Source organism: Lytechinus pictus, chromosome 3 (assembly GCF_037042905.1).
Source record: "Lytechinus pictus isolate F3 Inbred chromosome 3, Lp3.0, whole genome shotgun sequence".
Classification (NCBI taxonomy): Eukaryota; Metazoa; Echinodermata; class Echinoidea; order Temnopleuroida; family Toxopneustidae; genus Lytechinus; species Lytechinus pictus.
Window position 1 is genome coordinate 39,512,963 of NC_087247.1, and position 26,115 is coordinate 39,539,077.

At 34.6% G+C, this 26,115-nt stretch overlaps 1 protein-coding gene across 18 annotated transcripts; it reads left to right on the forward strand.

Annotated features, from left to right (window-relative positions):
• Positions 1 to 1,081: 1,081 nt before the first annotated feature.
• LOC129257267 (thiamin pyrophosphokinase 1-like) lies at positions 1,082 to 21,443 on the forward strand. Of its 18 annotated transcripts, none has more exons than XM_064097035.1 (8): positions 1,082 to 1,265; positions 3,347 to 3,816; positions 5,480 to 5,627; positions 6,909 to 6,981; positions 8,332 to 8,427; positions 11,375 to 11,521; positions 12,375 to 12,486; positions 13,993 to 21,443. In XM_064097035.1, exons 2-8 carry the CDS (start codon positions 3,687 to 3,689, stop codon positions 14,196 to 14,198), a joined length of 912 nt encoding a protein of 303 aa, XP_063953105.1. In that variant the 5' UTR covers positions 1,082 to 1,265; positions 3,347 to 3,686; the 3' UTR covers positions 14,199 to 21,443. The 18 variants fall into 18 exon arrangements, with proteins under 18 accessions (XP_063953105.1, XP_063953091.1, XP_063953093.1 ...); XM_064097021.1 differs by lacking the exon at positions 1,082 to 1,265 and adding an exon at positions 1,539 to 2,460; XM_064097023.1 differs by lacking the exon at positions 1,082 to 1,265 and adding an exon at positions 1,539 to 2,460 and having other exon boundaries at positions 3,363 to 3,816.
• The last annotated feature ends 4,672 nt before the right edge of the window (positions 21,444 to 26,115 follow it).

Genomic DNA, 26,115 nt, shown 5'->3' on the forward strand with positions numbered 1-26,115 from the left:
GCTCTTAACTAGAATACCTTGATATCAATACTATCGGTAAAAAGAGCAGACGAGACGTAGCCTTAGTCACAAAATAGCATAATTTTCAAAAAGAAAAATTATGACAAAATTGCAAATATTGTGATGAATTGGGAAATACATCTTTTCAAAATAATAGCACAGGTGAATTATGCATCATACTTAGACCATGAAGACTGGAGCATTCAATTGCTGGGAAAATTAAATTATGAATAATTCATTTCATGACTAAAAAATCACTTGTGGACGTTGAGATGCTGGGTACCCCCGGGATATCTAATTTTAATAGTTTACAAAAGTACTAGTAAACCATAACGTTTTTTTTTTGTAAAATGAGGGTAATTATACGATTCCAAACGTCATCAAAATATAGTGTAACGAAACATTTTTAAATATTTGATACTGAAACATACGATATTTGACAAATTATATGCATAAATTAGAGATAGAATTTATCCAACTGTTAATAGGGGTTCTGAAAACAACAAATACGAGTCCAGTTATGGATGGCCTGACGTGGTAGAATCTTTATCGATTAAATTATTTCACTATTTCAAACTGAATGGTTTTGTGGCGTTTTACTAACAGTTTTTATAGTGTCTTTGTATTACAATTATCATTTAATGCATTATCCCACTTGTTTTGTGATGTAATTTCAACCTCTATGATTGATTACGTAAGATTATTATTTTCAAATATCTAGGCACTTTTGCATGTCGTAGTCTACCCACGTGATGCCACTACGTCATTAAGAAAGAAGTTATGACAGCTTCCGGGAGCCGCAGTGTTTCCACTCTTCCCGAAATTCAGGAAATTTCAGGAAATTTTGACTTTTTCCAGGAGAGGTTCAGGAAATGAAAAAAATTCCAGGAAATTTCGGGAAATCCGAAAATTACAATTAAAAAACAATTAAACGTAGAAACAATCAGTATTCAGGTTACATTTAAATGATTTTTTTACATCCATTACGTAGCTCAAAATTTTCCGCTCGCGCTCCGCGCTCGCATTTTGTAATTTGTTCCTATTTTTAAAGAGGGCGTGAACAAAAAATGCTAAATTCCTTGACTTTGGCCACCTACGCCAAATTTAGACTCGCTGTATTATTGCCCGATTTTTTTTTAAGATCAAACTTGAAAATTCCAGGAAATATCTATGAATTTCAGGAAATTTGGGATTCAGTTTCGGGAAATTTATTTTGGAGCTGTGGAAATACAGGCTGTTCGGAGGTACTAGTGTACCCAATCTTGGTAAAGAGGGGTACGGGTAAAGAGGGCTTCGTGAAACGGTTAGCGGACAAGTACCCGGGCGGTAGCCATACTGTAGGCCTATAGAGATATTAGTATATCTCTAGACTATGCCGGTAGCTCACTTTATAAAATAGCTGTATTATTTCAAGCATCGCGATTGGTCAATACGCGTCACATGACATCCAACTTTTTTTGTGCACTGCATGCACGGTAGTGCAAAAGGTGTGTAACGAAACTTGACATTGCACGCTCGAGCAAACCAGTGCGGTAAAGTCCAACAAAACTGTACTGTAACTTTTTAAAAAATTGTTTCTGTGTTGCTATTTTATAAAACAAATAATGCACTTGCTCTGTCGTGCGTAAAAGTAAATGCAGAGAAAGCTCGGTTTCTTCAGATGGAGCACACTGGGCACTCGCCGCAAGCTGCAAGCGGCTCGTGCACAGTGCGACTCCTATCTAAAGAAACCTCGCGTGCTCTGCATTTCCACTAACGCACTCGGCTGCATGCATTATTTGTATAATCTCCGATTTAGTCAAGAAGTTAGTCTTATGACGGTGTTGAGAAACGGGCCCCAGATGTCGATGTAGATATGAGCTGAAAATTGGTGCTGAATGTACTATTATCTGCTGGTTGTAAGCGAATCAGTTGTATTGCCGTCCTTGCCGTGCATGTGATGGCCTTACCACCTCTACCATACCCGGGTCCCGCCCCCGTCGCGATCGCCAAGACTGCTTGTCTATATCGGGCTAGCTGCCGGAGGTACTGTGGGCTGTGCCTGTGGCGGCAGCTTGCATGGAAATAAATTGAAGGCCTAAAAAGGGAAACTTAATTTGGATAGATCACAGACTGGAGTCTTGGAGAGAACGTTTCTGGAGTGAGGAAGGAAGCAATGTTGTAATTTACAAATACATTTGACTGCCTAACGTAACTTAGAGCAGGAGAGCAGATTCTAGCTAGGACTAGGTCTAACTTTACATTTCACTTCAGGAGTTCAGATATTCTCATTCTGTTGACTTGTCAGAATAATCTATCTAGTCAGACCGTCTTGATTTAAACTAGGGAAATGAAACCTTTGGTCTTTGGAACAAGTGGGCTTGTGTGGAAACAGAAAAATCTAAGAAGAAGAACAAAGAAAGTTTGAGAAAAATCGGACAAATTCAAGTTATGAGCATTTGAATATTGCGATCAGTACCGGTAATGCTAGACAGCTGGCAGCCGTCTGTTTCGAGGAGTTTTTTAACATTTTTTTTTTTTTTAAATTTCTCCTCATACACAGACGGCTCGCTATCGTGCAGCCACCATTAGGGGACTTACAATGCAAAATCCCCCCGTCGGGGCTCTTCAATTTTTGTCTTTAATGAATCAAACTTTTGAAAATTAACGCGACCGGAATGCAAATTAATATTCCCTCTTGGCATTAATTGCCAAAAACCGGGGATAATCAAGTTAAAAGGAACAAAAACAGTGACTTACCTCGGCTGTCACGCAACTTCACTGCCTTGTTTAATCCGAACTTAATACACATAAACATATGGCCATTGAGTCCCCTGTACAGATCGCGCTAGAACTTCGGTCTCTGTATTTGGTGAGTGAAGCCAACGGAGTTCAGCTGAACAACCAACATAACAGCTAGAGACCGAAGCTTTTGGTCTACAGTAATGCTAGCCTAGTAATATGGTATTGTATGGGGATCCTCCCTTTGGCAATGCGACAAAGACCGTGTGATGTCACATGTGAACGACTTTCCCTTTGATGGACTAAGTACCCTCAAAATGTCTCTTTTTGTTCTTAGTTATGGTGATACAAACTCTTTATCTATAATGTATTTGAAAATCTGTATTATGCCCTCCTATAGAAAAAATACATGATCTACTGATAGATGTGATAAAAGAGGCAGTTTAAGTGAAATGTATTCTAAAGTAATGGGAAAGTTCACAAGTGACATCACACATCTTCATCGAATTGCCGATTAGAGGATCTCCATAGCATTAGTGATCGCAATATTAAAATGCTCATAACTTCATTATTTGTCAAATTTTTTGATTTCTTTGATTCTTTGATTTTTCTGTTTTCACACAAGCATTCTTCTCCCAAAGGTTTCATTTTCCTAAAAAGCCTCAAGTCAAGTTAGTCCAGTTGGGCCTGAGGATTGTTATTGACACGGAATTCAGAACTGAAAAAGCCCAACAGTGACAATAAGTCAATGCCAAGTAGGGCAATCTACATGATGAACACAGAAGAGTCCAAAGTACAAAGTAGACTCTCTACATGATATAAAAAAAACTGTAAGTTATTGGCTAATTTGGCTGCAGGAATAAGATAAGAATTAAAGAGACCAAAAAAAAAAAGACTAGCAAGTAACATTGGATTTTACCAGCCTAGACCCCAGCCCAGAAATCATAATTACTAAGTGGACAATAATGTTTCATATTGGATGGATATTAGGAAGATGTCTATCAAACAGAGATGGTACCACTCCCAGTCTAAGATTGACAACAGAAAAACATTGGGCCCCATTCTCGTCGACTTTGCAATCTGAATTGCAAAAAGGTAGGCTAATGTGTTTCTAAACCTAGTTAAATAGATTTCTGAAACCCATCTGTTTGGAGGAATTTTTAAACATGACTTCTGTTAAATTTATTCTCTTCTATGGAGAGGAGGTGAAGTGAAGGAAGACATAGGCCTAGTCCAATTCAACAACAAAACTGAGACTGAAGTTTTCAGTCTGAAATAGTCTTTACTAAAGGCTAGTTCTAGACCTATTACTAAATCTAGAATTAATAATGCACTCAATTTTATATTTTAGATCATTTTCAGTCATGTTAAACTAAAGATACAATTTCCATTTTAAAGCCATCACAAACCATTCTCGGGATGAATGTAAGGTGATCTGCCATTTCCAATGCAGCAATGAACCGGCTTCGGAAGTTTACACCGGCAGGGCAGACTGCAATTCGCCAGCGTGCTGCTCACGTGTGGGTCTGAGTGTTGCTCTGAAACTTTATTTTGTTCTTTATATTAGGATCCAATGAGCATTATTAATAATTTAAATTAAAGGACAACCCCAACAAAATGTTGATAGTCTGCATTAAAAGTGAAAAATCCAACAAGCATAACACTAAAATATTTCATCAAAATTGGATGTAAAATAAGAAAGTTCTGACATTTAAAAGTTTCACCTATTTTCACAAAACTGTTATATGCGCTTCCTAGTCTGTATGCAAATGAGGAGACAGATGACATCATCCACTCACTATTTTGTATTATATAACATAAAATATGAAATATTCAAATATTCTCCTCATTGTCAAGGGAAACAACGATTAATTCCTCCTTGACCATGTGGAATTAGCATTGTTTAATACCAAATGGCTTAGTCAAGTTGGTCTCTATCTGTAAAAAATGAAATATTTTTATAATTCAAACAATAAAAAATATGAAATATTCTAATTTTCTCCTCATTGTCCTTTGAAACAAATTGTGTTTCTCCCTGAACATGTGGAATTACCATTGTTAACTTAAAAACCCATTATGGTTCTGTCAAGTTGGTCGGACTTGGTCCTACTCCTTATTGTCCGATCTGTAAGAATTGTAATTTAAAGTTTAAACAATTAAAAACACAAAAGAAATAGTGAGGGACATCATTGATTTACTGAATTGTGCATATAACCGTTTTGTGAAAAATAAACGAAACTTTAAATTGTCGTAACTTTATTTCTTAACATCTGATTTTGATGAAATTTTCAGTGATGCTTGTTTGATTTTCCCTATATTGATTCAAATAAACTTTTTTGTGGGATGGACTTGACCTTTAAGTTTTGACACTACTTGTAAATGGTGGCAAAAAGAAAAGACATTGACTTCAGCACTGATACACTCCATAATTAGGATTGTTGACTTCCTTTCACACCTTGGTGAGTACAGTGTATGCAATATGTTTGTACATACTTTTGTTACTGTTTCTGATGCATAGGTGGCAGAAACCCTAAATTTTAGGTGGGGGACGATCCCCCCCTAAACTTTTTGTTGATAACCTTTCTTTTTTTTTTTGCTTGTCAAAAAAATTTTGTGGTCCCCCTAAAAGTTTTGGCTTCCGCCGCCAATGTTCTGATGTATCATTTTTTTTTAATAGTTCACACCAATGATACTGTATTTTAATAATGTTCTCCAAGACTAGTCTCACTTTACCCCCCCCCTTCTATCCTTTTGGCAGATGGTAATTTAGCATTGATCATCTTGAACAGACCTATCCATGATTTGCAGCCTCTCCTCAAGAGAGTATGGGATGGTGCCATTATAAGAGCAGCAGCCGATGGTGGTACTAACCATCTACTAGATTGCATGACATCAAAAGACCACAGGTGATCTTGTAAAAATATAGTGCTGCTTCCAGGCATCATTTTATGCAAAAAATTTAGTTATCATTGCTAAGAGTCAGATAGAAGTAATGATGTACAATTTCATTTTTATTTTTTAAACAAGGAAATCACACTTTTCACCCCCTTTTTTTATATGTATTTAACCCAATACAAGAAAGCAATCAAAAGAAATTCGTTGTAAAACAGAGAATCAAGATGCACTTGGAACAAACATTTTTACATCAAGCACTGTGACAAATTGTAAATATTATTGAAAACACAGCACAATCGACTTGGTCATATATCACGGAGGGGCCACTTCCATTGACGAGTGGATACCATGCGCGACCATGGTGTCTCGAAAAGCACCCTAAACAAGTATTTTCCATATTCTGAAAAAGCACCCCTTAACAAGTATTGGCGTGTGAAACCCTACCCTTAACAAGTATTGGAAACAAAACTATACTTTTGGCATGTATGCCCTGAATCGGACCCCTGAACAAGTACAGCAATATTTCAATTGTTATGTCAAAGACGTCGGTCATTGGTTTTACCTTTACCTACATAATTGCGTTAATTTAGTATGGCCCCACCTCCCACCCCTCACGCAAATCGTACTCTAAACACGTAGTGTTGACTGTGGGGCAAAAAGTACATCCTTTATAAAACATTTTAGTCTTAATTTGTTTATACCCTCGCAAATTTGACCCTAAACACGTAGCTTTCCTAGCGAAATAGATACCCTTTTTTCATTATTTCAGTGTTTTTGAGACCCTTATTACATTACGTAAGTAACGTGCCCTATCTTGAAAAAGACATCCTTTTTACATGTTTTTTGGTCTTGATGGTATCCACTCGTCAATGTAAGTGGCCCCCCCCCCCGGTTATAATTGTATTCATGGGCTAAAATATATTCTGATTAGCTTTTTACTTGAAGAGTATAATCCATGGTATGCATATCACATCTGGGTATCATAAATTAATACTTCCCTTTAAAATCAGACTTCAAAATTAATTGGTTTGGTTGCCATGTAAATTAAGATTCTTCAAGTGTACACTCCATATGCTATAACTGAATACTAAAACTACATGTACCTGCTATTTACTTTCCAATTAAAAAAAGTTAAAATCCTAATTTTTCTCACCAAAGTATGTATTTCTGCCCCCTAAACATGCTCAAAGCATATAGGCCTATTATAGTGCTTATTATTTTACCCTGATACTGCTTCTGTATTGAAATTGTATATTTTCCAAAGTTCAAATATAATGAATTATGTATTTCAGATATATTCCTGATGTAATCTCTGGTGACTTTGATTCTGTGAGGAAAGAAGTAGTCGAACTCTGCAAAGAAAAGGTAAAAAATCTGTGGGCTGGCTAATCCATAGAAAATGTAAATAAGTTTTAAAGGCAGATTCTATGAAATTGGATTTATCAAAATGTTTTTAAGAATGTCAGATTAATTTCAGCTGTTAGTGAACCACCTCTAGCTAAAGCTCTATGTTATGATTGCAAGTTAGCCAGTGTATAGTTACATGTACTCAAATTATTATTTCTCCTATGTTTACTTTTCCTATTTTTACTAGGACAAGCACTAAAAAAGAGCTATATAATAATAATATGGTCCATTTATATAGTGCAGCTACTATTTGCATATACTCTACTGTGCTTGATACTTGGTATCATATTATTACCCCAGCTGTAGCTGAGCGGCCATATAGGCGCTAAAGCATTCAAGGAATAAATCCTACCGGGTACCCATTCACATCACCTGGGTCGAGTGCAGCATAATATGGGTAAATTTCTTGCTGAAGGAAAACATGCCATGGTTAGGATTCAAACCCACTTCCTTCTGATTGTTAGACAAGAGTCGTTACCACTAGACAGCAACGCACCCACAGTGAATCTATGTCAGATTAATTATCATCGCATATAGACTAATGTGACAGATTATGCATATCACTGAAGCAATCAATCCTACTGCATTTACAGTAACAACTATCGTTAATTGGATGCTCTTGTTTTGCTGAAATAGGATATTTGTGCGTTTGTACAAGTTTGTCAGTAGCAAATTAATGCAAATAGACCTTGCCTGAATACTGTTTTAAAGCAGTGCATGTGGGGGGGGGGTGGTATTTGTATAGCTCTCCGATCAGTCTGTCCCACCAAATAAGAATTCAGTGTGATAATAAGTTACAAGATCCATGTATTCTAGAACTCCATGATATGAAGTGTATTCTAGAGCTGGCTATGCAAGCATCAGGGTATAGCAGTTCTGACTCTTACCCTGTAATCAGAGGGTTGTCTGTTCGTAGATCTCACCTTTGGCAAGGTGTCATATTCCACACTTTGCTACTCTCCACCCAGGTGTAAAATGTGTAGCCGGTAGGATGCGAAAGTCTATGTAGTCTGCCAAGCAATTGGTTCTTAGAACTCCTGCTGGAATGCTCCCCAGAAAGTGGAGAAAGTGCATACATTGTGTGCAGGCATGCCAGGATCAGATGACATGGGTAATAATGAATACATAAGGCGCTTGAAACATAAAAAATGTATATTAATATATTACTACCGGTATTATTGTTGATTATACTGCATTCTATACTACAATACTAAATACAATTCTAAGTTATAGTAAGATTTAACAACTCTTTTTTTCTTTCTCCCTCTCATTATATTTCCATTTTTCTTTCTCTCTCTGTTCATGTAGGGGAGTGATGTGATCCATACACCTGATCAGAATTATACTGATTTCACCAAGTGCCTTAATATTGTTGTGAATATCATCAAGCAAAAATCATTGAAAGTAAGTGTTAACTCTTTGAGAATAAACTGCATGTATCTCTTGTCAATCTGCTTATTTGTACAATTTTTTAAAGACCTCCTGCATTGTGTCATTGCGCCGCCATTTTAGAGGTTAAACCGTTGAAGCTATTATCTTGCATGTGTTGGTGATATTGAGCTGGCTATCTCTATTTATGCGTATTCCTGTGTCCTCTGAGGGAGGGAGCCATGAGATTACGATGTCATAGGTGTATTGTGTAATTTTACATTTCTCTTCCTATATTTACATCTTTCAATTATATTTCACATTTTCACTAAACTTTCAAGTCGAATATATCAAATTAGAAAAAAAGGAATAGAAACAAACTCGTAAGGATACACAAGGCTCGGGCAACCATTATTGATAAAATGTTAAGTTTTGGTGGCCCGAATCGGGCAACCAATAATTTTCAAAGTAGCGCAATTTTTCTCCCAATTTTGCACGCATTTATCAACTTTCTCCAGCTCAATTGCAAGCCAGTTCGTCATGCGCCCTTTTTGTTGATCTACACACAAATGCACACACACAAAGTTTGCATATTAGGCCTACAGCTATAGCATACAGTAGCTATTATCCAGCCAGCCGCGCCGGCCGGCTGGCGTGAGCTTTGCATGAAGCCACTGCATACAGCTGTGCTCTAGATCTAGCTCAGCCTATTCAGACTCAGGGAGCTGCGAGAAATCTTCCACAGAACTTTGAAAATCTAAGTCAAAGTCACATTTTACACCAATGAAATGCAATTCTACAGTCTATAATTACAAAAATCTGGTGTACCCTGATTATTTGCAAGTATTAATAAGAGGAATTATGACCTCTCTTTTGACTCAAAAAGACAGATTTCCACATAAATTAATACACATAAAAACACATAGGCAAGTACATCACAGTCCCACGTGTGTATTTGTATGTATGTTGATACTTGGGGTTTCTTTCGAAGCTGTGTATTTTCTAGCCAAAAAACAAAGAGACAGTTTCTTTCTTTCTTGTTTATAAATGACTTCTTAAACCACTCTTGAGAAAGTAAATACTTTGGGAAGGCATTTCATTGATATGAAATGTGATTTTTTTTCCAACATTTTGGCAAATATAGGGAAGGACTTTTCTCACACTTTTTTTCCAGATATAATTTTTGCCGTTTTCTTATTTTTTTTCTTTCGTTTTCTTAAAAACCATTTATACCCCTTTCCATTGAATATGCCTAATTAAAAAATGTGTTTCTACTGAAAATAAAATAATACACACTAAAGGATATAAAAATAGAAATGTGCCATTCCCAAAAGGTAAGTGAAAATTATTTGCTTGGCTTTTAATTATATTCCAGTCAGAATAGACTGTTGCCACAGCTGTTAAAAAATATATGTAATGGCTTCTTAATTTTCCCCTTTTCCCCATTTTTATATTAACTTTGTTTTATTAATTTTTCTTTCATTTTCTTTCCTTTTTTCTCTCTAATTTTTTTCTTTTCTTTTTTTTCCCTGTTCTTTGTTTTTTCTTTCTTCATTTTCTTTCTTTTGTTTTATTTCACTAATTTCTTTTATTATTTTTGTTTTCTTTTTTGTAATATACTTTTCGAAAATTATTTTCGTTTGTTTCCCTCTTTTATGCATTGTTCTAATTTTGCAGCATATTTTTCTGTGATTTTCTCCTTCTATAATATGCTGCAAAAGAGAAAACAAATAAACTGGATTTGGGGCATGCATAATCTAGGTTTTAGGATTCAAAGAGGAAGGAAGGAAAAAACATTGTTTTGTACATATCTATCTGAGTTTGCTATGCACTATTTATTTACTTTACCATCATCTCTATACAGAGATTTTAAAAAAAGTCCACACACAACCTGCGAACAATACAATTCATTTATTCACTTTCAATCATTTAATTTTTACAACGATAGAAACAATTATCAATTAGCAAAGTAAAATAACAGCAAACAAGGTTTACATACAAGATGTATAAAGTGAAAGTAACTTAGTGGTAGTGGCTGCAGAATTAATATTTCAGAAGTTTGTTTTATTAATTTTTGTCTCACCTGCATAGAAGAGTGAGACTATAGGCGCCGCTTTTCCGACGGCGACGGCGGCGTCAACACCAAATCTTAACCTGAGGTTAAGTTTTTGAAATGACAGCATAACTTAGAAAGTATATGGACCTAGTTCATGAAACTTGGCCATAAGGTTAATCAAGTATTACTGAACATCCTGCCTGAGTTTCATGTCACATGACCAAGGTCAAAGGTCATTTAGGGTCAATGAACTTAGACCATGTTGGGGGAATCAACATCAAAATCTTAACCTAAGGTTAAGTTTTTGAAATGTCATCATAACTTAGAAAATATATGGACCTAGTTCATGAAACTTATACATAAGGTTAATCAAGTATCACTGAATATCCTGCATGAGTTTCACATCACATGACCAAGGTCAAAGGTCATTTAGGGTCAATGAACTTTGGCCGAATTGGGGGTATCTGTTGAATTACCATCATATCTCTATAAGTGTATTGGTCTAGTTCATAAAACGTGGAAATAAGAGTAACCAAGTATCACTGAACATCTTGTGCGAGTTATAGTAGTTTTCAAAATCAGCACTGCTGCTATATTGAATCGCGTGATGCAGGTGAGACGGCCAGAGGCATTCCACTTGTTAATGTTTTTCTTTACATTTTTTGGGCCACCAAACTTTAATATCGGGCCACCAAAAAAAATTATTTGATGGTTTTGGTGGCCCGAACGGGCCACCACCAAAAAAAGTTAATGTGGAGCCTTGGGATACATATATGAATATTTTGTTCTTTACTCCATGGTTCTGTAACTAAAATGTATTGTTGTCAGTTTTGATAGATTCCAGTAGATCATTTCTCCACCTATAATCAATAATTTAATTAATTTGTGGTGTAATAATTTAATTTATAAATTTTCTCTTTTGTACAGGTTGATAGCATTATGGTGTTTGGAGCATTTGGCGGTCGATTAGATCAAACTCTAGCCAACATCAATACCCTTTTCATAGCGTCAACAATTACTGACCTTCCTGTATATCTTCTGGGAGATGGCTCTCTCTGTTGTCTACTACTTCCAGTAAGTTAGTAGGAGTAGTAGTAGTGGTAGAAGTAGTACTTGTAGTAGTAGTAGTAGTAGTAGTAGTAGTAATGGTGGTGGTGGTGGTGTTTGATGATGATAACGATGGGAATTTAATGTGCTTTTAATATCCAAAATAAAAATAAACATTTTATTGTTCGAAATAGAAATGTGAGAATAGAAGTATTCCAAAAATTCAATTGATCGTGGACCAGGCAGGCACTATGCAGCGCCAGATTAACGAGGCTCTATCCCTTAAATGTTGAATGCCAAACAGGGTAGCGGCAACTCCCATCTTTTTACATCTTTTGGTCTGACGCGGCTGGGGTTTGAACTCCCATCCTCCGTGTTGTGAGACGGACACTCTACCAACTGAGCCAACACACCGGTTGGCTGTACTTTCAAGTCAAGATTCTTTTCTTTTTTTTTTACCCTGGCCTCCAGCAATTAAGATGGAATTACTGCTGTCATATATTCACATCATCTGCATAAAAGGGCTGATAATAAAGTAATAGCATAGTAATTTTGATAAGTTATAGTGGTGGACATTGATGATGAAGAAGGGCATGATGATATTAAAAAAAACAAGTAAAGATATTGTGTATTAATACACCAACGAATCAAATCAACTTTGAAGAGTGATCAGGGTGCATACAACAAATGATTGAAATTAAACAGATTGCAAATGTGACTCAAGCAAATTGATTGTGAATCGCCTTTTGATGCCATGATCAAGAAATCATGCCACTTGGCACTTACACATGAAATTCACAAGCCTCATACCATCAGACAATAGAATAATTCATAGTGCAATTGAAAATGAAGATTATTTATGTTATTGTTGTCAATACAGGGGAGGCATAGGATTAAGGTAAACACTGGCATTGAAGACAAATGGTGTGGGCTCATCCCAATTGGTGCCGAGTGCAAGAGAGTTTCAACCACTGGTCTCAAATGGAATCTAGGTAGGTTATCTTACTTTTATAGTGGCAGGGATGTCGGTAAAGCTTGGTTACTTTAGAAACAAGTTTTTCCAGGTAGTCTTTGAGCAAGTCCTTGAGCGCTACTCCTCCACCCAATAGGGTTTGGAAAATAGACTAGGGCACTGTGTGTTCACAGGGGTGATGGCTGGACCACGCCGAGGCCTTTGCTAACTTACAGGGCTCATATATTTGCATTATGTATGAGGTGAAATGAGTACGATGGACGGGGGAATGCAACTGCAAGCAGTCCCTCCCGCCGAACTCTGGGCAGTTTCACCAGGAGACTCCGATGAAACTTATGTGCAAGTTGCACTTGCAGCAGTGTCTCTTGCCGTGCGCTTGAAGTCCTTGCAGAGATGAATTGCTTGAAAAATGGCAGATTTGCCACAACCCGTAGGAATATTGACAAAACATCTCCTTTCAAAACTGATCTTCCAGCTTTAGATTGTAAATCGTTCAAATGTGGCAAATTCAACCTTTCAGCCACATATTCCAGGCTTTTTAACAATACCTTCGCCAGCAGCCGCGATTGTGGAGAGCAACAAATTGCGATTGATCATTTTTCATGACATTGTTACACACCATGACACTTTTAGAGCATTCCTGTTATTTCATAAGATTTTGATGAATTTTCTTTTGCCCGTATTCTGAAGTCAGGTTTAACTTAGACCATGGTCTAACTCTGTGCTTAAATTATGGGAAGCCAAAAGTGTCAAAATTTTTATTAAGTTGTATGTTTCTTATGTATACTGTGCTCTTTCCTGATTCATCGATTGTGAAGACAATCATCTATTTATACTTCCTAGACAATTATGAATGATTTAAGAGCCAAATGAGCTGAAATATGATATCTCTACTGTTAGTGATTTATGTAACAATTGGCTATCCATACTTAAACCTCAACTTTAAACCTGAGTTTAAGTTAAACCCGACTTCAGAATACGGGCCTTTTTGTTTTAAATATCGACAAATAAAAAACATTGTGATAGAGTTGTTTGATTTCCCCATTCATTCAAACCAAACAAACATTTCGTAATATATAGAGGAAGTGAAGCCTTCCACATCCTTTTCTCTCTTACACCTGATTTAACAAGCTTCTGGTATAAAGGGGAAATTAATAGACCTTTCCTGTATTTTGAACTCCCGTTCACTGTTACACAAACTTCTATAAAAGTTCAATCCATCAATGTTGCCTCTCATATCATTGATATCTGCTAGGGATTGTTGTTTTTTTCTTCACTATTGAAGCATGATAAAAATAACAGCAAACATCCAAAACATTTTCAAATTAAACAAAGTGCATTCCATTGTAAAGTGCATGTAACTTTCAGCTAAATAGAGTGGATTTCTAAATTCTAATTTATTTTTGTGATCTTACAGCATACACCGTTTCTTGGTTGCATTATAATTGACATTCCTTTTCACTTTCAAGCAATTCATTCAACATTCTAATCTCACAACCAGACTTATCTTTATCTTAAATATCAGAAAACCAGTCAATGAAGTTTGGAGGTTTGGTGAGCACATCTAATAGCTATGCACCGGATGCACAAGAAGTGACAGTGTCCACTGAACAGCCTTTACTCTGGACAATGGGGATTCAACCTTTGACCTCTGAGGGTCATGCTTCTGAAGATGGTCATCCTGATTCATCATCCAGTAGTCATGGAACACTGGATTCCTCAAAGAGTTAGCAATTCTCTTGCTGAAAATTATTCTAAGGGAAAAATGAATATACTTTCAGTATTCTTTTAAAATTCAACTTTTTAAATGTATTTTAATGCCTTCACCCATTGTAGGTGTTTGCCATAGCTAAATAGCCATTGTTTTGTTCTCGTGATAAATGAAAAAAAAAAAATTGACAGATCAAATTTTGATAAAAGTCAGTCCACGTATGTATCTAGGGGTCACAATGATCTGATTATTTGAGAATTATCAAGATCACAGGAATGATTACAAGAAATTTCTTATTTTCTCAAGACAGACAATAGACAATGGACTTGGGGCCTAGTACTTATAGTCACAATGATCAGTTCAAATTTTGATGTAAACAGGGACAAGAATGAAAATAGCCTGTTTTTTCTCACAATAACTCACATATACCTGTCTGATAATCTAATCATATTTTGGGGTCAATTCATTGAGGTACATTTGAAGATGACCCCTTTCTCAAAATAGATCCAATAAACAAATCAAATATAAACTTGATTTATGTTTGCATATATGAGAGCAATGTTCATGAAAGCATTTCAAAATGTTGGAAGTTATATAGGTGAGTCTGCCCCAATTCAAATAGGGACCACAGAAACCTGTGTCAAAGTCAAACCTGTTTGGCTTTTAAGCAAACCTTTACATGGAAGAACTAAGTATGCTTTGCATATTTTGATATGATAATTTGCTTGAACTTTGGTGTTTGACCTCATGCTGTCAGGAATCTACTTTCTTTCACTTTCATTCGTGCAATGATGACAATTGATATTTATTATGAACAATGCATTAATTATGTGCAGGAAAGTCTGAATATGAGGGGAGTGGTTCATGAAAGGACTCATGAGATGTTTCATCCGATTAAATCTATCTTATCTGAAAGTTACCACATTAACAGTAAAAAACTTGTGCTTCTCAGCCAATGAAACCAAGGAATATTTTCTGACCCAACAACTTGTAATGAAATATGTTGATTAAATGTTCCCCAGGTGTGTGATAATTTTGCATGATGCAGAGAGAAAATAGCCACTCAATATTAGGGAATATTATGACTATTATTTAATTTCATGTACTGGTGTGTGCAATCCAAGTTTTGAGCTATAATGGGCACATTGTATTTTTTTTTGTAAATCAAGAACCCTTTCACAAATTAACTTCATATTTAACTTATGTATACATATGGGAGTGACAATGATTTATTTAGTTTGGGGTACAGGGGTCAAAGGTTGAAGGTCGCAGTGGTCATTATATAAATCAAATGCCTTGTTCTCGAAAAGACGCGATACTGTTTGACATTTTAACTTCAAACTTTGGTCATGTATGCATATTGAAATTATGTAGATTTAAGATGAATACAATATATTCAGATCTGCAGTGGCAGAGACATAAATGTTGACTGACTTGCTTTCTAATTCCTAACCTCATTTACATGACTCAATCGCTCCTCAAATTATTCAAATTTCTCTACATCATATTCTATGAGGATAAAATGAAAATCCATATTTTTTTTATTGTTCAAAATAGACATGAAATGGAATACTCCGAAAATTTGCTTTGCCCAATTGATTGTGGGCCCAGCAGCCGCTGTGCAGCGCCAGATCGACGAGGCTCTATCCCTTTAATCGTTGAACGCCAAACAGGGTAGCAGCAACTCCCATCTTCAAACGTCTGATGCGGCCGGGGTTTGAACCCCCGACCTCCTGGTTGTGAGATGGACGCTCTATCAACTGAGCCAACACACCGGTGTAATGCTGCTTGTTCTATCATTATTTATTTTATGTCAAAAAGGGGAGTATGAGACAGTGCCCAGCCTTGATTTTTTATAATTTTTGAGCATTTGCCATGATATTTTAGAGACAAATCTGCAAAGGCAAATTTTTGCTCTAAAAGTCTCTTAACTTGTCTTCCATACTTAAAAATGTGTGCTGATGATAATGGTTTATCAATGATTTTCTTATTTCATATTAAAATAGAAAAGGTTCATTCCTGTGCCAGGGATAATAGGACAATTTCCTCAACCCTGGACATGGGCAGGGTCAATCAACATAAAATAATAAAACCCTGGGGAGATATCCATTTCAATTAAAGGACATAGAACAGTTTGAATAGTCCAAATTTACTCTCTATGGTAACCCATTACTTGGCAATACATGTATACCTTCAAAATGGCAGGTTTAGTACACCTAAATGGTAGTGTATTTTACACATAAAATTTCAATTTGTCTTCATTATCTTTGAAGCTGCTTTTTGTCTCTCTGTGAACTCAACATATATTGTCAAAATTTCCAGTGAGTAATGAGATAAAGTGCACCATTAGAGATATTGGGAAAAATATGGGTAAGGTGCCACTATTTAACTTTGATATTACGTGGATACTACATGTTAAGTTGTGGGTTTCATTATGAAATTATTGTCTTCATTTCTCAGGGAATATGCCCAGATTGTTTTCAATCTTACAGACCTATTGAAAACACATGTAATATCATGTACCTCAAAATACTGAAATATGATATAGAAGAGTTTCTTTTGTATATTTTTAGCTCATCCGGCCCGAAGGGCCAGATGAGCTTATGCCGTGGCGTGGCGTCCGTCCACAATTTCAAAATGCTTCTTCTTCGCCATTTCAATTCTGTTTGCTTTATATGATAACACTAGGTGGGGGGATTCAAAACTTCTACACAGAATTTTGAAACTCATTAAATATGCTAATTTATGCACATTTTTCAAAATTCACAAAAAATGCTTCTTTATTTATAGACCGATTTTGAATTTTTTGCTTCCATCTGGTAAGCTTTGAGGTTCGCCAAACTTCTACACAGAATTTTGTAATTTTGACTAGAACAATTTTTATGCTAATTTATGCGAAATTAATTTATGCATATTTTTAAAAATTCACATAAAATGTTCTTCTTTATTTGTTGACCGATTTTGATTTTTTTTTCTTCCATCTGGTAGAGCTTCATGAGGTTCACCAAAGTTCTACACAAAATTTTTAAATTTGGAGTTTATGCAAAATTCATAAATCACAGAAAAAGCCTCTTTATTTGTTGACTGAATTTCAAAATGCTTCTTCATCATTTCAAGTCTGATTTCAATTCTGTTTGCTTTATATGATAGCATTAGGTGGGGGATTCAAAACTTCTACACAGAATTTTGAAACTCATAAATTAAAAATTCAGATAAAATGCTTCTTCTTCTTTAATTGTCAACCGATTTTGATTTTTTTCTTCCATCTGGTACAACTTCATGAGGTTCACCAAACTTCTGCATAGAATTTTGAAATTTTCAGTCGAAAATTATTTATACCAATTTATGCAAAATGTATTCATAAATCACAGAAAATTCCACTTCTTCTTTATTTGTTGACCGATTTTGATTTTTTTTCCTTCCATCTGGTAGAGCTGCATGTGGTTCACCAAACTTGTACACAGAATTTTTAAATTTAGAGTAGAAAATTATTTATGCTAATTTATGCAAAATTCATAAATCACAGAAAATGCCTCTTTATTTGTTGACTGAATTTCAAAATGCTTCTTCTTTGTCATTTCAAGTCTGATTTCAATTCTGTTTGCTTTATATGATAGCATTAGGTGGGGGATTCAAAACTTCTACACAGAATTTTGAAACTCATTAAATATGCTAATTTATGCATATTTTTTAAAAATTCACATAAAGTGCTTCTTCCTCTTTAATTGTTGACCGATTTTGATTTTTTTTTTCTTCCATCTGGTAGAACTTAATGTGGTTCACCAAACTTCTACACAGAATTTTAAATTTTCAGTAGAAAATTATTTATGCTAATTTATTCGAAATGTATTCATAAATCACAGAAAATGCCTCTTCTTTATTTGTTGACCAATTTTGATTTTTTTTTTCCTTCCATCTGGTAGAGCTGCATGTGGTTCACCAAACTTACACACAAAACAGTCAGTCGGCAAGCCCTTAAAAAGTGGCTTCTTTTATCCAAGTGATATTCATGACTATAGTGGTTTTACATTGTTAATGAGCTTGGTGCGGACCAAAACACTTCTTTTTATTCGGCCATTGCTGCTCTAAATATTAACAAAATTTCATGTTTTTGGTATCTTTGTAAAGAAGACAAATCATTCTTTTAGGTCATGTGTTTGGATTTTGAAAAAGATGTTGTAATATAGGGGAAATTTTATATCTAAAACATGATGAAACAAAATAATTATTTTCATGCAACAAAAGTTGTTGTTTTTACCCTTAAATTCTGTTTGAGCACAAATGATTTTAGATTATGATGAAGCTGAAGATCTAAGCTTTAATATGATATAATTTTTATAAGAAGAGGTATTTTAGATGGGTCAGCAGCCAGCTTTTCATAGGCCAAGTACATTTCAGTCAGACCGCGGGTCCCTATGCTAATGAGCAAAAAGGCCAGATTCATCCAAATCATCTCGTGGCTGAATCCTTGCAAAATCTCGTGATTCGTGAGATTTTCTTTCTCTAAGAATTTAGCTGATTTAACCTCAAGTTAAATGAAATATCATTGCACCATCAGATAGAGTAAATGTTATTATTTCACATTGGTCATTTATTTTGTATACAGTATTTTGTGAAATAAGTAAATTTCTGGCCTGAAAATGTGCCTCAAAACTGAATTTTCTTCCTCTGTTTTCTTTTGCAAATTGTGCAAAACTTTTTATTTTGAGCCTCAATGATATATATCACCATAAAGCTGAAGTTCTGTACTTTCTCACAATGCCACTCTTGATATGCGGCACCTTTTAATAGGGTCAAGATCACACTTTTCCCACCAAGGTACAAGACGAGATTTCTGAAATTTTGTACATGAAATCCAGAGTTCTGATTGGCTGGATAAGGTTCACAGAACAACAGGCGCGGTAATTTGAGGAGATTACCACATGGGAAGTGTGACCTTCCCATGAAATTTCCCATGGAATTTGCCAGTGTGTGGTCTCTTTGACCAATCGGAGTGAAGTATTCTTGTTTTCAAGCTGCTTTATGTACTTTGCCAATGAAAAGTGTGATCTTGACCCGATTAAACCAATTCTTATTTTGAAACCTATACCACTTTAAAGCATGCATATTCAGCTTTATCATGATCTAAAAATCATTTGGGCTCAAACAAAAATAAAGTGTGAAAATAACAGCTTTTGTCAGGTGAAAATAATTATTTTGTAGCATATTTTAGATCAAAATTTTAACCTATATTACAAAATATTTTGATAAATTCAAACACATGACCTGAAAGAATAATTCTTCTTTACAATGATACCAAAATCATGAAATTCGATGCACAATTAGAGCAGCAATGACCGAATGAAAAGAGGTGTTTTGGTCCGCATCAAGCTCATTAAATATGCAAAACATCTCAAGTCATGAATATCACTTGGATGAAAGAAGCCACTTTCTTTGGACCTGCCGTCTGACTGATTTAGCAGCTCAAAAACAAGAATACTGCTCTCTGATTGGTCATAGAGACCACACACCCACGCAAATTCCAATGTTCCCCACACTGGGCCTCTGAAGGTCACACTCACCATGTGGTAATCTCTTCAAATTACCTGTGCCTGTTGTTTTGAAAACATTATTCAGCCATTCAGAACTCTAGATTTTTATGCTACTCAGAAATTTCAGAAATCTCGTCTTGCATCTTGATGGAAAAGGCTGGCTGCTGACCCATCTAAAAGGTGTCACATATCAAGAGTGACATTGTATGAAAGTAGAGTTTGAGCTTTCTGATGATATAAATAATGTTTGTGCCCAAAACACAAAATTTTGCACAATTTGCAAGAGAAAACAGAGGAAGAAAACTCAGTTTGAGGCATCTTTTCAGGCCTAAAATTCACCTATTTATCAAAATATTTTATTCAAAAGAAATAACCAATATAAAAGAGTAACATTTACTATTTTCTTATGGTACAAAAATAATCAGTTTTACTCAAGAAGAAAATGGTTAAATTCTTTGAGAAAAAAGTCTCACAATTCACGAGATTTTGTAGGGATATAAATTCAGCCACGAGAGGACTTGGATAAATCTTGCCCATTAACATAGGGGCTTGCAGACTGACTGAAAATTTTGGAATTTTGTCTATAAAATTATTTATGCTAATTTATGCAAAGTTTATTCATAAATTACAAAAAAAAATCTTCATTCATTGATCAATTTCAATTTTGTTTGCTTTATATGATACCTCGAGATGGAGATACAAAATTTAAACACAGAATTTTGAAACTCATTAGATATGCTAATTTATTCATATATTTTCAAAACTCACAAAAAATACTAATTTATTTGTTGATTGCTTTTGATTATTTTTGTTCCATCTGAGAGCTACATGAGGTTCACCAAGGTTCTACACGAGTTTAGAAATTTTGACTAGAAAATTATTTATGCTTAATTTATAAGAAATTTATTCATAGATCACAAAAAATGCTTCTATGTCATTTCTTCATCAATTTCAATTCTATATCCTCAATTTATGTCACCAATGTAATTCACTAGTGTCAACTGGGCTGAAATTAAAATTATGTTAAATTTCGTTGCGAGATGCCGGATGAGCTCCACATCATTGATGTGCTAGTTATGAGAGTATGATGATTTGAGTGTCTAACAAGTGACATGTTCCAATTCAGTTCATGTTGGATTATTGATGTGTTTTTCTAACATGGTGTTATATTTCACATTAAAAAAATTTGAATCTCATTTAGGTGAGGACTGTACAGTAGGAGGCATGTACTTTATGCATCTCATTAGGCCCTATTGGTGCTATGGAGCATGCTGCTGTCTATACATGAATAGAAAATGGACCAGCGATGTCTATTACTTGGGTCAAAAGATGAGTTAGCCAATTATGTCATGCCTTTACCTTTATATTAATATTTTAGTATTCAAATATTAATATTTTTTTTATATAAATGTAGATGGGCCAATATAACAATCATAAAGATAGAATTCATGTCCTATGAGGAATTAAACATTGTACACTGAAGGAAAAATGAAATATTTTGACTCCTAGTTTTATGTAATGAATAACTCGTGTCTTAATGCAACGTTTAGGCTGTAATATGTATTGATAAGGTTCTAATAACTCAAGTGCTACTTGAAAAAAAATGTTCTTCTTTTAGTACTCCAATTTGACTATAAAAAATATTTGATCAGTACAAGTACATGATATACTCATATTTTGTTATTTTGGTCTCGTGAAGAATATATTTAATAAAGATGTTTTATGAGCAATGAATATGTATGATATTGTTGCATTGTTTTTATTGAACATCAGAGAACAAGATATTTGTGACATTTAATGAGCACTTTCCAATTCCAGAGACAGTATAATGCAGCGGCATCGATGATATTGAAAAAGCTGGAAAACGAGAAAAGTAATATAGATTCTATTAATCTTTTTTTCACATCTTTGAGAGCAGTTACTGTGTAATGATTTATTTACCCCCTCCCGTTTCTTGAAGTTTTAATGGGAATGACACTTATTTAAAGAAAAAAAAATAGATTAACTCTTTATGGTCCAAGCTATTTCTAATTGGTATAAGGAGGATGAATATACCTACCCCCCCCCCCCCCCCCCGCTCCAAGGTTTGTTAAAGGTTCTTCAATAGAAGTAACTTATAACATTCTAATCTTACTAAAGTACAGTGACCATTTAATCTTTTTATCTGTTGACTGAGAAAATTCTACCATTGGAGATGTTTTGCATCTTCTCTTGGTTATGCTTTTTGATAAGTTTTAAATCTTGTCTGTGAATTTTGGCTTTTTTTTGTCCATTTGTCCACTTGCCTGTTAAATCTCCCTACAGCAAATATATGTTCAAAAGTAGAAGTCTATATTCTTCTACTGAGTCAACAAAGGTTGGCCATGGTATATGAAATTTTTGAACAACGTAAGCCACATATATTAATACCTACATGTACATAAATCTAATATGAGGAGTGTGAATGAAAATTGAGCAATACTTCATCGCATTCATTGGAATCTCGCTAAGAGCCCATTGTAGTTTATTTCCTAAAAAATAAATCAAATCCAAGTGTCATTACAGTTCCTGATTGCAGTGCACCATAGAATAATTCTACAGGACAGTCCTGTTTGAAGTTCTTAATTTTTCTCATTTCTTTGGCAAGATTCAAACCTTATTCAATCACTTAAGAATATAAGTCTTAAAGGTCAAGTCCACCCCAGAAAAATGTTGATTTGAATCAATAAAGAAAAACCAAAGTAGAATAATCAAAATCGGTTTTAAAGTAAGAAAGTTATGACATTTTAAAGTTTCGCTCATTTTTCACCAAACAGTGATATGCATAATTCAGTGACATTCAAATGAGACAGTCGATGTCCTTCACTCACTATTTCTTTGGTTTTTTATTGTTTGAATAATACAATATTTCATTTTTTACACATTTGACCAACTTGAATGAACCATATATAGTATTAAACAATGCTAATTCCACATGTTCAGGGAGGAATTGTTTCACTTGACAATGAAGAAAAAATTAGAATATTTCATGTAATGAAATACAAAAGAAATAGTGAGTGGATGACATCATCAGTCTCCTCATTTGCATACCGACCAGGATGTGCTTACAACTGTTTTGTGAAATCAAGCACAACTTTAAAATGTCATAACTTTCTCATTTTACAACAGATTTTGATGAAATTTTCAGTGTTATGCTTGTTGGATTTTTCTCTTTTTATTCAAATCAAGTTTTTATTTGGGTGGACTCTTCCTTTAAATTAATAATCAGGTGAGCAGATTGTAACAAGTTGTTAGGCAATTCTCCAAATGGTTTTGTTCTTGTTACCCTCTGGGATTGCAATGAAAATATATGATAGGTATCTCATTTTTTATGTCTTCATAGAAAAAAACCAAATACAAGTACAACTTTTGAAAATGATTGTTTTCTAGTCATCACCAAGTTAACCCATCTTAAATCTCCATAGATATAACTTTTTCTCCAATTTTGTTCAAACTTTCGCCTAATTGCATCTCTGATTGTCCACTCCAATTAAAAGTTGATTTGAATAAAAAGAGAAAAATCCAACAAGAATAACACTGAAAATTTCATCAAAATCGGTTGTAAAATAAGAAAGTTATGACGTTTTAAAGTTTTTCTTAATTTCACAAAACAGCTATATGCACATCCTGATCGATATGCAAATGAGGAGACTGATGATGTCATCAACTCACTATTTTTTTTGTATTTTATTATCTTAAATATGAAATATTCTAATTTTCTCCTCATTGTCAAATCTTACAATGATTATTTCCTCCCTTAACATGTGGAATTAGCATTGTTTAATACTATATTGTTCGGTCAAGTTGGTCCTTCATTTAAAATCTGTAAAAAATGAAATATTGTATAATTCAAACAATAAAAAACAATAGAAATACGGTAGTGAGTGAAAGACATCGACTGTCTCATTTGTGGAGCGTTGTGGCCCAGTGGATTAGTCTCTGGACTTTGAAACAGAGGGTCGTGGGTTCAAATCCCAGCCATGGTGTAGTTTCCTTCAGCAAGAAATTTATCCACATTGTGCTGCACTCAACCCAGGTGAGGTGAATGGGTATCTGGCAGGAATTTATTCCTTGAAATGCCACAGCGCTGTAAAAGGCTGCGGGGCTAAAGCCATGGTAATAATATCCAAGTCCTTTGGAAGCGCATAGAGACGTTATTTATGTGTTATGCACTATACAAGAACCGACTATTATTATTATTTGCATGTCACTGATTTGTGCATATCACTGTTTTGTGAAAAATAAGCGAAACTTTAAAATGTCATAACTTTTTCATTTTACATCCGATTTTGATGAAATTTTCAGCATTATGCTAGTTTGATTTTTCTCTATATAATCAAATCAACATTTTTCTGGGGTGGACTTGACCTTTAAAAATAACATTACATGTGGTTTGGATTCTACTTTTGGGGAAGGGGCATAAATTCTATTTTCCACTTTATTTTTTTTTTAACTCTGCAGTGGAAATCAAGACTGCAGTATGTCTCAAACTGTAAAATCTGAAGGGGGAGGGGTCACAAAACTCTAAAGAGTTACAGATTACCTAACAGATATATCTAGAATATGAAAGCTAAATGTAATTATCAAAGTATTTCAAATTAAAATGATTTAGAATAATCATTTCTCTACAAGATAACTTTGTGCCATAATGTTAAAGTAATGCAAAATACAGTTATTACTGTAATGACCTGAATCAATGATTTTTGTCTTGACTTTTGGGCAAAGTTGCTGACTACCTTTAAGTACCGGGTACAGCATGTTGAAAATATTGTAACAGATAAAGGAAAATCTGAAACACTAAAAATTTCATCAAAGTCGGACAAGGAATAACGAAGTGGTGGCATTTTTAAGTTTGGCATTATTTTGGTGAAACAATTTCATGAATGTCTTCATGAATATACAATGGGCAAGCTGATATCTCATCCCCTCATTTTGTTTTTTCTATTTTATCATATGAAATCATATTTTTCATATTTTGTCCTCCAAAAATGAAAAAAATATGACTACTGATTTGATGTGTAAGATATACATTGATGCAACTTATTTTGTTAGAAGGGAGGCATATCATTAATGATTTCATGTTAAAATATTGCATATTCATGATGATGTACATGTAACTGTTTTCTCAAACTATTGCAAGTTTAAAAGTCCATGACTTTGTTATCAGATTTTGATAGAATTTTTAGCGTTTTGCTCAGTGAATTTTACTTATTTATTCAGATATTGTTTAGCATGGAGTACCACTTTAAGTCCTATTTATCTTTGCACCACTTCATGAAACTGCAATCAAATGTAATTCTATGTTCATCATTAAAAAGCATGAACTAAGGATTTGCGTTTGATATTTGAGTTGCTCTTTATCGGGACTTTTTTCAACGAGTCCCTGTGACATCAGTGTGTTTCTCATATGAATAGGAAGTGTTCTTGGCCCCAGTGGGAAAAGGGGTAATCCTACCTTGGTCATCAAATTACTTTTGTGACAGTAATACGAAATACAGAAAGAGTGAAGTTTGAGAGAGATCTAACCAGTTATAGATACTTGATATAGGTCATCACAAAATATTGAATATCTAATTGCCAATTGCGAGAGTATGATTGCAACAAATGGTAGGAGGAAACAACTCTCCAGCTTGCCATGAATTTAGAATCAATAATTAGTTATCCCAAATAACACCACACAAACACTTCCTATTTGACCACTTTGAAGCTCAAATGTGTATCGTGATTACAGCTGTGGAAAATCATAACTTCCTTCTTTGTTCAACATTTTATCAGATTAATTTTCCATCTTTCTTTCAAATAACTTGACTTTAAGGTTAGATTTCCCCTTGGTTCAAGCAACAAATATAGACTCTACATGAATTGTATTTACGGAATTCTTGACCGATGTTGGAGGAAAAGGACGAACTGTCCCTACCTTCTCCACTATGGCATTAACCAGGTCAATTCTTAACGTTGTATTCTCCTTTTATGGCCCAAGACTGCTTCTAAATTGAAGTGTGGGGAAGAAGTACACATCAAACATAAGCTTAATATTTAAGAACTTTATTTATCTATACAATCTAACAACATTGGAATATTATTTACTTCACTAAATTAAGATAGCAGGTTTGTCATAAGTGAACTGCTGAAATGTAACACATAAAGTGACATAACAAAAATCAAGTTAAACATTCTTTGACATTACACTTTCTTTCTACAACAAAATCTGGTATCATTTATGACTCCTAAAATACTGTAATACTTTACCTTAGATATCTCATTAACGCTGACTAAAACATATTTTTTGGTGTGAAATTTCATCATTTAACTTCATAGAAATTCTTAATCTTATTACATGATATATATATAATGCATTCCTAGAGATGTATTCTTGCACCCCCCCCCC

Bases quoted from the DNA above. Each gene is read 5' to 3' on its own strand.
- LOC129257267 (XM_064097035.1), top strand. From the start codon at position 3,687: ATGTTTCATATTGGATGGATATTAGGAAGATGTCTATCAAACAGAGAT. The intron at 5,628-6,908 runs GTGATCTTGTAA...TATGTATTTCAG, and splicing joins ATGACATCAAAAGACCACAG to ATATATTCCTGATGTAATCT. The intron at 12,487-13,992 runs GTAGGTTATCTT...CTTAAATATCAG, and splicing joins TGGTCTCAAATGGAATCTAG to AAAACCAGTCAATGAAGTTT.